This window comes from Salvelinus alpinus, chromosome 12 (genome assembly GCF_045679555.1).
Source record: "Salvelinus alpinus chromosome 12, SLU_Salpinus.1, whole genome shotgun sequence".
Lineage (NCBI taxonomy): Eukaryota > Metazoa > Chordata > Actinopteri > Salmoniformes > Salmonidae > Salvelinus > Salvelinus alpinus.
The window spans coordinates 21,803,096-21,815,862 of NC_092097.1; the positions used below are offsets into that span (position 1 = coordinate 21,803,096).

The 12,767-nt window shown below is 44.1% G+C and overlaps 1 protein-coding gene across 1 annotated transcript; it reads left to right on the top strand.

The window, feature by feature from the left end:
• The first annotated feature begins 1,855 nt into the window (after positions 1-1,855).
• nmur3 (neuromedin U receptor 3) lies at positions 1,856-11,632 on the top strand. Its single transcript, XM_071335376.1, has 2 exons — positions 1,856-2,823; positions 9,326-11,632. The coding sequence occupies exons 1-2, from the start codon at positions 1,965-1,967 to the stop codon at positions 9,766-9,768; spliced, it is 1,302 nt and encodes a 433-aa protein (XP_071191477.1). The 5' UTR covers positions 1,856-1,964; the 3' UTR covers positions 9,769-11,632.
• Positions 11,633-12,767: the final 1,135 nt, after the last annotated feature.

Consider the following 12,767-nt stretch of genomic DNA (forward strand, 5'->3'; position numbering starts at 1 on the left):
TCATAAATGACAACATGTTCTCAAATTACCTGTCTGGTAAGAGGCACATGTAGCATACATACACGGTTGCGTAAGTAAATGAATAAACAAAAAGTATGGCTACAAACACCCACTGAACACCCTCCCTCCCCTCTCTCTCTATATCTCTCTTTATCACGTGCTGCGTACGTCAGCCCCTTTGCTTCAGGTACCCAAGGAGCTGTTCTCCTACAGGCGCACCTCCTTATCGACGCCTTCAGTCAAGTTTTCTTGCAGGGGATGACATCTCATTTCCATTCACCACCTGCAATTTCTTAAAAGCATGTCCAGACTTTTTGAAGAGGGATTTCATTTTCTCTGAGAGCAATCTTTAGCAGCTCTGAACAGGCATCAAAGGTGAGTGTTACAATTCTACTGAGCTACAAACATTTCTCAAATTACATTATACAGTAATGGTAGTCTTGAACAAAGTTGGTTGCTTTTTCTGAGCCGACAATTAAGAACCATTATTTCGAATTAAGTTCAAGAAGTAAGCAATAAGATACAATGAAGAATGCTTTTTTATTTTAATTAGCTAACATCATTCACATACACTACATGACCAACAGTATGTAGGCACCTGCTCGTCGAACATCTCATTCCAAAATCATGGGCATTAGTATGGAGTTGAATCCCTCTTTGCTGCTATAACAGCCTCCATTCTTATGGGAAGGCTTTCCACTAGATGCTGGAACATTTCTGCGGGGACTTGCTTCAATTCAGCCACAAGAGCATTAGTGAGGTCGGGCACTGATGTTAGGTGATTAGGCCTGGCTCGCAGTCGGCATTCCAATTCATCACAAAGGTGTTTGATGGGGTTGAGGTCAGGGCTCTGTGCAGGCCAGTCAAGTTATTCCACACCAGTGGAGGCTGCTGAAGGTAGGACGGCTCATAATAATGGCCAGAATACAGTTGTGTAAAGTACTTAAGTAAAAATAGTTTAAAGTACTACTTCAGTAGTTTTTTTAGGGTATCTGTACTTTACTATTTTTATATTACTTCACTACATTCCTAAAGAAAAGTATCAATACATTTTCCCTGACACCCAAAGTACTTAAAAAAGTGTCTAATTCACACACTTATCAAGAGAACATCCCTGGTCATCCCTAATGCCTCTGATCTGGCAGACTCACTAAACACATGCTTCGTTTGTAAATGATATGTCTGAAAGTTGGAGCTTGCACCTGGCTATCCATAAATAATGTTAGAAAATGTGGCCATCTGCTTTGCTTAATATAAGGAATTTGAAATGATGTGTACTTGTACTTTTGCTATGTAAGTATATTTTAGCAATTACATTTACTTTTGCTACTTAAGTATATTTAAAACCAAATACTTTTACTCAGTTAGTATTTTACTGGGTCAATTTCACTTTTAATTTAGTCATTTTCTATTAAGGTATCTTTACTTTTACTCAAGGATGACAATTGAGTACTTTTTCCACCACTCCCAGAATGGAGTGAATGGAATGGTATCAAACACATGAAAACCCCCTAAAACATGTGTTTCATGCCATTGAAACACGTGAAATTGATTGTACTACCCCTTCATTGTATAATATCAGGTAATGAGTGCCTCCATGCATTACAGCACAGCGTTGAACATATAACTGAGTTCTACATTCATTTAAAGTTTCATACCACCAACATAAAAATGTAATTGAATTTATGGCTTTAAGTCAAAACAGAAATCTCTTGTGAGGCTTTACTGAGATGTCTGTCATCATTTGAAAGATTTTACATCACCTCATGTAGAATTAGGATTACTAGCAATAAATTATTTAGCAGAAAGTATTATACTGTAATATAAATGGTTGCTGTGTTTCTCTAGGTGTTGTATTTCTATCTGTATGGAATGAAGTCTCTCAGACATATGCAAACGATGTGCCGACATTACCAGTGATCCTGTCCTCTCTACTCCCACTTACTACAAGCCCCTACTCTGAAATGGAGAAGTACTGCCTGGATTCTCTTTCCAACATCTCAGAACAGCATGGCATGTTCTGTAACATCACGTTTCTAAATGTTACAGGAAATGACACTGGAACCAAGTCCATTGAGGACAAACTACTGGAAGTCCTAGGGCCGAAGCGCTCCCCCGTCTTTCTCCCTATCTCCCTGGTTTACCTGCTCATCTTCCTCCTGGGCGTGTCTGGCAACCTGCTCACATGCACAGTGATATCCAAACACAAGAAGATGTGCACCCCCACCAACCTGTACCTGTTCAGCTTGGCTGTGTCAGACCTCCTGGTGCTCTTCTTCGGGATGCCCCTGGAGATCTACGACCTGTGGCAGAACTACCCCTTCCCCTTCGGAGAGGGAGTCTGCTACTTCAAGATTTTCCTCTTCGAGACTGTCTGCTTCGCCTCCATCCTCAATGTGACAGTGCTGAGTGTGGAGAGGTATATCGCAGTGGTCCATCCACTAAAAACACGCTATGTTGCCACCAACAAGCATGCCAAGCATGTCATCAGTGCTGTATGGGTGCTGTCCCTGGTTTGTGCCATCCCTAACACCTCCTTGCATGGCATCTACTACTTGAATCTCCCGGAGAAGGTGGCAGAGTCAGCCATATGCAGTTTGATAGGTTCCCCGTGGATCTACAACCTGGTGATTCTGATCACCACCGCATGCTTCTACATTGTTCCTGTGACGGTGATCAGCGGGCTGTACCTGGGGATTGGCATCAAGCTGGGCAGGGAGCGACACCTCTCCCGGGGGACGATGAGGAAGAACTGTAGTGCTAACATCAGCTGGAGAATCCATGTGGAGCGAGTGCGCAGAAGACAAGTCACCAAGATGCTTGGTGAGTTCTGCATCCCATTTCCATGTCTAACCATTGTCACAGTCACAAGCATCACTACTATGGTAAACATAACTTTAAAAAAATTGAGGGAGGGATTTTTACATCTGTACACCAGTACGACCCACGTAACCACAGTGAAACGTTACTCTGTGATAAGGTATGTGCTGCTGCTGCAGGAAGGGGGTCATTGCCTAGGCAACCAATGACTTGTTTGCTACAACACCTTGCTTGTTCAGGAAGGTGCAACAAAGTTTCATCACGTTGTAATGAGTCCATGTTACCACGGAAACAAACTCAACCGCTCGAATGCTCGGCTGTCCCGTCTTCAGTCAGCTGTTCGTTCCACAAAAATTGGTCAGCCAAGTGACCGCGGTCACCGTTATAATCTTTTGAATAGCAAAAAGAACAACAAAAAACACATCATTTATGACTCACATTTTCTCCTCTCCTCCGCTCCTGGCGGCAATGGTCCACATGGGAAGGGGACGTTTTCAACTAAAATCACAGAAGCGGGGTACCAAAGCAATCTTTCCCCACTGAAAGCAGTTCAGCCAAAGCAATAAGAACACACACAATGTACTTTTTGTTGTATTCTAACTGGATTTTAGCTCGCGTCCAAATATACAGTCAGGTCCAAAATTATTGGCACCCTTGATAAAGAAGAGCAAAAAAGTCTGTATAAAATGAATAATACCATTACTGAACTATATTGAGGTATATTGTATGCTCACCACTGGTGTACGTGGCCAAAGAGCTCTATTTTCATGTCATCTGACCATAGCACTGGCTCCAATCCAAGCACCAATGCCGTTTAGCAAAATCCAGGCGTTTACATTTGTTGGATGACATGAAAATAGAGCTCTTTGGCCACATAATCCAGTGGTGGGTCTAACGTTGAAAAGAGGAATCATATGTAAAACCCCATACCTATTGTAAATTATGGTGGTGGATCTTTGATGTTATGGGGCTATTCTCATCCACTGGTCCTGGGGAACTTGTTCAGGTCAATGGCATCATGAACTTTACCCAGTATCAGGACATTTTAGCCAAAAACCTTGTTGCCTCTGCCAGGAGGCTGAAACTTGGATCTTCCATCAAGACAATAACCCCAAGCACGTATCAACATCTACAAAGAATGGTTAATTGACCACAAAATCAACATTGTGCAATGGCCAACTTAGTCTCCAAACTTGAGCCCCATGGGAGCTTATGGTTTGAGTTGAAGAGGGCACCCCATAAGCCCAGACAAAGGAAATTAAGAATCTGAATGGTCTAAGATCCCTCCCAATGTATTCTCGCTCAGTGCCGTTATCCTTACACACAGTGGTGTCAGTTCAGCTAAAAGTAGGATATGGCAAAGTGGGGTGGCCAGCAAGATCTGTTAGATGATCTCATTTTAATTCAGGGAAATGATTAAGCAAGTCTGATAGTGAGAGGTGGAAATTGATTATACCAGAGGCAGGTAGGCTACAGGTAAGGATTAGGGATGCAGACAGAGAATGATGATGAAGGCCTACAGCAGGAGGGTAACAACATTCACCCCAAATATGAAGTTATTAATGATTTGCATTATCTCAATTATCATTCTGTCACTGTATGACAATGCGCATTTATTGCCGACAATTGTTATTGTCTTTGAAGCCAAAAACAGGACATGTATTTTGGGGAAATACTCTAAATAGCAAGGTGTTCAGGTGTGTTTATTTCCATACCAATACATGAAACCATCATTTCACTAGCCTACTGGGAAAATTAATGAAAGACCTACAGCTAACACAACCTATATTTTAATAGCAATAAAATATATTTTGGTTTCGAAATGGTAACCAAAAAGGAGGGCTCCCCCACCTCCCAATTCAATTAACCTGTGGCTATCAGATTACAACAAGGCTTACAAGGCCGAGCTCAAATGCCAACATTACATTCATTCAAAGCAATGGGCACACTGCCTAAAAGGCTGACCGGCAAAGCAAATTGGCACTGTCTCTGCTTTCTAAAAGTGAGAGAAAAGGGCAGCAGGCTGGCAGCGGCTCTCTGAGTGATGCTCCGCATGATCCTAAAGCCAACCAATTAATATGCTAATCTGAAATCGCATTTTATTTGAGATTGAATGATTTGAATGTACTTTGTTTTGCTAACTTTACATTTTTGGCCTTGAGGTAGGGTTTGGCAACTGCCATACCCTACCATACCCAACTGATGCCCCTGATAGCAAGGTGAGGTATTGAAAGGTATTGAAAACAGGGGTGCCAATAATTTTGACCCCTAGATTTAAAAAATAAAATAAATACTTGTTGAACAAAATCTCTTTCTCTGAGGCACAATAATAATATACAAATATATATTTTATCATACAATATTTCTTAGTAGGGGAGAGTGGGATAAGTTCCGCCATTTCTTATAATCAGTATCACTCTGTCAAAGGAAATCTAGTATTCTTTCTAACAAAGATGTCTACGTATATTTCAGGATGTTGTGTATCCCTGGAAATAATCAGAATTCAAGTAAACATTGCAGTTTTGAAAACATAGCTTGTCCATAAAACATGGTCTCTTGTCACAACTTAATCCCGGGTATGGAGTAAGTTGATCTGTTTCTTTACTGAATTATTACACTTTTTTTTAAAACACTTTAAACATAGACCAGGCATTGTTGTTACTGTACTTCATAACCCAGCGATAATGCCTTGCATTACACCTGGGAAGAAAACACATAAATTTGCTCTACTTGCCATTGGCTCAACCATTGGCTCAACTTACCCAAAGGCAAACATTTTGACTAACATTTTGACCACACAGCTACAAGGATGCACTTTCATGCTATGTTTAGGACCTCATATTGAAATTATGTTTAGGACCTCATATCGAACACATTGGGAATTCAACAAACTTCTGGTTGACTTTTTGGATGGATGACTAAAGGTTGAAATCTCATTGATCAATGTCTCAACCAAATATTACCCACATTTCCACGTTGAAATGATGTAGTGTGCCTAGTTGGAAGTATCATAAAACCTCTAACTGATAATATTTTTGGGAGACCTAACTTGCTCAACTCAACCGCACAAATTCCCAGCCGTCCAGTTTTCAATCAGCAATTAATTCTCCAAAAACAAAAAGCAAACCCTTTTCTTTTTTTACATTTATGACTGTTATTTTATTTCATGACAGCTTTCATCCATAGTCATCGGTGTAACGGTTCTCCTCCTCCTCTTCATCCGAAGAGGAGGAGCAAGGATTCGACCAAAATGCAGCGAGGTGTGATGACATATTGAATTTATTTAAAGACGAAGACGAACACGGAAAAAACACTTGGAAAATTACAAAATAACAAAACAACGTAGACAGACCTGAACATGGAACTTACATAACTAAACGAAGAACTCACGAACAGGAACAGACTACATCGAACGAACGAACAAACGAAACAGTCCCGTGTGGTGCGCAGACACAGACACGGAAGACAATCACCCACAAACAAACAGTGTGAACAGCCAACCTATATATGGTTCTCAATCAGAGGAAAACGTCAAACACCTGTCTCTGATTGAGAACCATATAAGGCTAATTACAAGTGACCTAAACATAGAAACACAAAACATAGAATGCCCACCCCAACTCACGCCCTGACCAACTAAACACATACAAAAATAACATAAAACAGGTCAGGAACGTGACAGAACCCCCCCCTCAAGGTGCGAACTCCGGACGCACCACCAAAAGTCTAGGGGAGGGTCTGGGTGGGCATCTGTCCACGGTGGTGGCTCAGGCTCTGGGCGTGGTTCCCATCCCACCATAATACATCCCCGCTTCTTTATCCCCCTCACAATGACCACCCTCCAAATAACCCCACCTAAATTAAGGGGCATCACCAGGATAAGGAGCAGCACCGGAATGAGGGGCAACACCGGAATGAGGGGCAACACCAGAATGAGGGGCAACACCAGAATGAGGGGCAACACCAGAATGAGGGGCAACACCAGAATGAGGGGCAACACCAGAATGACTGGCGGATCCTGGCTGGCTGGCTCTGGCGGATCCTGGCTGGCTGGCTCTGGCGGATCCTGGCTGAATGATGGCTTAATGCTGGATGACGGCTCTGGCTGGTCATGGCTGGATGACGGCTCTGGCTGGTCATGGCTCGCTGACGGCTCTGGCTGGTCATGGCTCGCTGACGGCTCTGGCTGGTCATGGCTCGCTGACGGCTCTGGCTGGTCATGGCTCGCTGACGGCTCTGGCTGGTCATGGCTCGCTGACGGCTCTGGCTGGTCATGGCTCGCTGACGGCTCTGGCTGGTCATGGCTCGCTGACGGCTCTGGCTGGTCATGGCTCGCTGACGGCTCTGGCTGATCCTGTCTAGCGGAAGGCTCTGGCTGATCCTGTCTGGCGGAAGGCTCTGGCTGATCCTGTCTAGCGGACGGCTCTAGCGGCTCCTGTCTGGCGGACGGCTCTAGCGGCTCCTGTCTGGCGGACGGCTCTAGCGGCTCCTGTCTGGCGGACGGCTCTGAAGGCTCGGTACAGACGGACGGCTCTGAAGGCTCGGGACAGACGGGCGGCTCTGAAGGCTCGGGACAGACGGGCGGCTCTGACGGCTCGGGACAGACGGGCAGCTCTGACGGCTCGGGACAGACGGGCAGCTCTGACGGCTCGGGACAGACGGGCAGTTCAGGCGCCGCTGGGCAGACGGGCAGTTCAGGCACCGCTGGGCAGACGGCAGACTCTGGCCGGCTGAGACGCACTATAGGCCTGGTGCGTGGTGCCGGAACTGGAGGTACCGGGCTGAGGACACGCACCTCAGGGCGAGTGCGGGGAGAAGGAACAGTGCGTACAGGGCTCTGGAGACGCACAGGAGGCTTAGTGCGTGGTGCCGGAACTGGTGGTACTGGACTGGAGACACGCACCATAGGGAGAGTGCGGGGAGGAGGAACAGGGCTCTGGAGACGCACTGGAAGCCTGGTGTGTGGTGTAGGCACTGGTGGTACTGGCCTGGAGCGGGGAGGTGGCGCCGGAAATACCGGACCGTGCAGGCGTACTGGCTCCCTTGAGCACTGAGCCTGCCCAACCTTACCTGGTTGTATGCTCCCCGTCGCCCGACCAGTGCGGGGAGGTGGAATAACCCGCACCGGGCTATGTAGGCGAACCGGGGACACCATGCGTAAGGCTGGTGCCATGTAAGCCGGCCCGAGGAGACGTACTGGTGGCCAGATATGTAGGGCCGGCTTCATGACATCCGGCTCAATACTCAATCTAGCCCTGCCAGTGCGGGGAGGTGGAATAACCCGCACCGGGCTATGCACACGTACAGGAGACACCGTGCGCTCTACTGCGTAACACGGTGTCTGCCCGTACTCTCGCTCTCCCCGGTAAGTACAGGGAGTAGGCGCAGGTTTCCTACCTGACTTCGCCACTCTCCCTTTAAGCCCCCCCCCCCAAGAAATTTTTGGGGTTTACTCACAGGCTTCCTACCGTGTCGTCGTGCTGCCTCCATTCGCCGGTATCCCTCCTCGCACTGCGCCATAGAATCCCAGGCGGGCTCCGGCACTCGCCCTGGGTCGATCGACCACCTGTCAATCTCCTCCCACGTAGTGTAGCCCAGATCCTTTTCCTGCTTCCGCGCTAGCTCCTCATATCGCCGCCTCTCTGCTTTCGCTGCCTCCAGCTCAGCTTTGGGGCGGCGATATTCTCCTGGTTGAGCCCAGGGTCCTTTTCCGTCCAATATTTCCTCCCATGTCCACAAGTCCTGGTTACTTTGTTGCGCTCTCCCACGCCGCTTGGTCCTAGGTGGGTGGGTGATTCTGTAATGGTTCTCCTCCTCCTCTTCATCCGAAGAGGAGGAGCAAGGATTCGACCAAAATGCAGCGAGGTGTGATGACATATTGAATTTATTTGAAGACGAAGACGAACACGGAAAAAACACTTGGAAAATTACAAAATAACAAAACGACGTAGACAGACCTGAACATGGAACTTACATAACTAAACGAAGAACTCACGAACAGGAACAGACTACATCGAACGAACGAACAAACGAAACAGTCCCGTGTGGTGCGCAGACACAGACACGGAAGACAATCATCCACAAACAAACAGTGTGAACAGCCAACCTATATATGGTTCTCAATCAGAGGAAAACGTCAAACACCTGTCTCTGATTGAGAACCATATAAGGCTAATTACAAGTGACCTAAACATAGAAACACAAAACATAGAATGCCCACCCCAACTCACGCCCTGACCAACTAAACACATACAAAAATAACATAAAACAGGTCAGGAACGTGACAATCGGTTACACGATTACACGTTAATTGTGCCAGCCCTAGCCCTACATTGTCTCAGTTTCTCGAGGACCAAGTTTTGCAGGGAACAGTGAACAGGATTCCCACCCTGACTGTTGTTGCCCCCTTTTCTCTCTCTCTACACATCACTTAATTCATCCTCCCTCTATGTCTCGCTTCCCCCTTACTGTCTTACTCCTATTTTCACTGTCTGTTGTAATGTAGCTGTGGTCGTGCTGGTGTTTGCCATCTGCTGGGCACCTTTCCACATTGACCGGCTCCTGTGGAGCTGCATCATGCAGTGGTCTGTCTGGACGGACCTCAACCAAGCTGTGTACCAGTGTGTGCACCTCCTTTCAGGCATCCTCTTCTACCTCAGCTCTGCAGTCAACCCCGTTATCTATAACCTGCTCTCCACACGCTTCCGGGAATGCTTCTGGGATCTCGTCTGCACCCATACAGAAGACAACACTGCTGGAAAAGACTCCACACCCTCCGCCAAGATCCTGCTGGTCCCCTCGGGCCCAGTTCCTAAAATCCAGGCCAGGCCCAGTGACCACAACTCCCTCACTCCCCTGTTATCTCCAACTGGGAACACAGAGATCACAACACTGACAAGTAAACATTCTTGCGTGGTAGACTCTGACTTCACTGCTATGGCTTTTTAATCTTGTTTAATATTTAATGCAGAGATGTAGACTCGAATCACGTGACTTGGACTCCAGTACTACTATTTTGCCACTTAGACTTGACAAAAAGAAAAAACACTTAATTTCCTGTTAAATTCTGTTATTACACCGTGAACATACACTGAGCGTACAAAACCTCTTTTCATGACATAGACTGACCAGGTGGATCCAGGAGAAAGATATGATCCCTTATAGATGCACCAGCAAGTGCGGAAAGGCAAGGGGAAAAATAGAGCGCTGTCCTATATTTTCAATGCTTGTCGCTTGAAAATATGAGCTCTGAGCTTGAGTTTCTGTGAATGTTTATTCTCAGCCATCCACAGATCTCTCAATGTGCATACAGTGGGTAGGGGAAAAACAACAACACTTTATTGTAATTGGAGATTTCATAATGTAAGTCAAACTGTAGTTGTACTATCAACAGTAGCTGTACATCCTCATTTGGATGGTCTTTCTATTAGTAATGATGATACAAAAAACATTAAGTTCATGATCTGTGAAGTTTAATATGTAGGTCTATGTACTGTACTAGTAGGTCTAGCGTAAGGAAAACAGTAAATATCCTGATTTAAAAAATTGCTTTGAAATTGGTATAAAACAAATTGGTATAAAATTGGTATAAAAATAGATACTTTGGGATTTTGGCAATCTACCTCCCAGAGTCACATGAACTCGTGGATACCATTTTCCAGTAGGAAGTAAGTTAGAGGTAGTTTTGTGAGCCAATGCTAGCTAGCATTAGCACAATGACTGGAAGTCAATTGGTATCTGCTAAATGCTAGTTAGCAATTGCACTAGTGCCAGCAATTTTTTTTATATATCTATGACGCTAGTTAGCAACTTCCTTCAAACTGCACGCAAAGATATACAAATGGTATCCACAAGTTCATCTGACTCTGGGGAAGTAGATACAATGCCTCATTGCCAAAATCCTGAAGTATCCCTTTAACTATTGACTCAAAACCCCAAATTAGGGACTTGTGACTTGACCTGATCTCTGGAACTTGGGACCTGACTTGAGATTTGCCCATTATTACTTGAAACTTGACTTGAGACTCTGAAGGATAAGACTAGAGACTTGCTTAGGACTTCCTAAATTGTGACTTGGTCCCATGTCTAGTTTAATGTGTAGTGGATATGATGCCCTCTGTCAGGAGATGGATTTGACTAATGAGCAGATGATACGTTGTGCACAATTGGATAAGTAAATATTTCATGAGGTGATATGTGAACTTGTTATTGAAGCAGCATAAATCCTCATAGCATAAAGATTTATCTGAAAACAACTGATTTAGGGGTATGTAAATGAGAGACTTGGTTGCACTTGATAATTAACTCTAATGATTGATTATCCCATATTAACCTTTGTGATATTGACTTATGTGAACTGCAGTTATGTATTCATAACCACTTACTCCTGCCCCTTAATTTATTGTGTATGTCAACACTTCCCCATGTGTATTTCTCCTTGTCAAATAATTGAATGTACATATGTAGCACAGCTGTCCTTCGACTTAGAAATTGTATGTAATTTCATGTAAATCAATATTTATTGCCTTTCTGTGAACAACAGCAAAACCCGAATGTATTGCTTGGTGATTTTTTCAGGAATTGCATTGTTTTCTAGCTGTTATTGATTGCTTTATTTGCTTGCACCTACGGTATGTAGTCTCTGTAAATTTCAGACTGAGATTATGTCCGTTGACCGATGCCCAACATAACTGCATAAAGACTATTGAGTATCCATGTAATCAGTTCCAATGAGTTGATATAGCTTTTTCTTACTAAACATATTTATGTTGCTTGACATTCATTTGATGTTTGAAATATTCAAATAAAAGGTTTTCACCAATGTGTTAGCAGACATTTTATTTTGTTTCTACATTATCTTCTCATCCTTTCCAGAACCTGTAGTCATTTCACTAGGTGTGCCTGTCTTACATGTAAAGCAGATACTGCAGCTGCAGTTTAAAATGTCTGAAACAGAAAGAGCATTATGATGATAATGTATCGTATGCGTCTCTTGGGGACCCCAACAACAACACCAACAGGTAGTCTGTTAGATTCTCAAAGTGTGAGTGGCAGTATAATGGGAAGGCTAACACAGTGTTCTTGTAGTGTCTAAAAATGCAGAGAAATCAGCATGAGAGACAATTAAAGCACTTCAAGCATTTGACCATAGATTCTTTAAAGCCTCCTGGCAGCCTCTATGGATTAATTGTTATTCTCTACAAAACAAATTAGCTTTGAATGCCACATAAAATCCACTGGAAGGAAGATAATGAAGGCCATTTTCTGCCTGCGTTTATGAATCAAATCAAATCAAGTTTATTTTATATACCCCTTCGTACATCAGCTAATATCTCGAAGTGCTGTACAGAAACCCAGCCTAAAACCCCAAACAGCAAGCAATGCAGGTGTAGAAGCACGGCATATTGACAGCATATTGAAGAGCTCCATCGCTTGTGTGTGCTAACATTATGGATCTGGGTCCGTGGTCGGATCACATGGAGCTATCGAAATGGGTCCCTATCAGGGGATATCTTTACATGACACGTTTTGATATTATACAGAATACATATCATTTCCAATGCATATTTTGAGTTTTGTGGATATGCACCATATTCTGACAAATTCTGAATACAGATGTGTCTTATAGACGAATATCATTTGGCCAGATATGGATTCATTCAATATCCTGAGAAGAGTGACATACAATTTAGTCTCTTCATGTTAACAGATACTGACTGTGTTTAAACAGTACAGTATATACATTTATCATTTGGCTGTATGCATTTTTAGACGTAGGCCTACTGTAAATGTGTATTATTGTTGCTTCACCATCTTTATTGCAAAAATAAATACAAGTACAAACAGAATATAGCTTCTGTCAATATTACACAGGTAAGCTAATAGTTACAGAAATCAGGAATGCAGACAGGCTCTATCTATCTGAGCTACTGTGTCCAACAAACCAC

Bases quoted from the DNA above. Each gene is read 5' to 3' on its own strand.
- nmur3 (XM_071335376.1), top strand. From the start codon at position 1,965: ATGGAGAAGTACTGCCTGGATTCTCTTTCCAACATCTCAGAACAGCAT. The intron at 2,824-9,325 runs GTGAGTTCTGCA...GTTGTAATGTAG, and splicing joins ACAAGTCACCAAGATGCTTG to CTGTGGTCGTGCTGGTGTTT.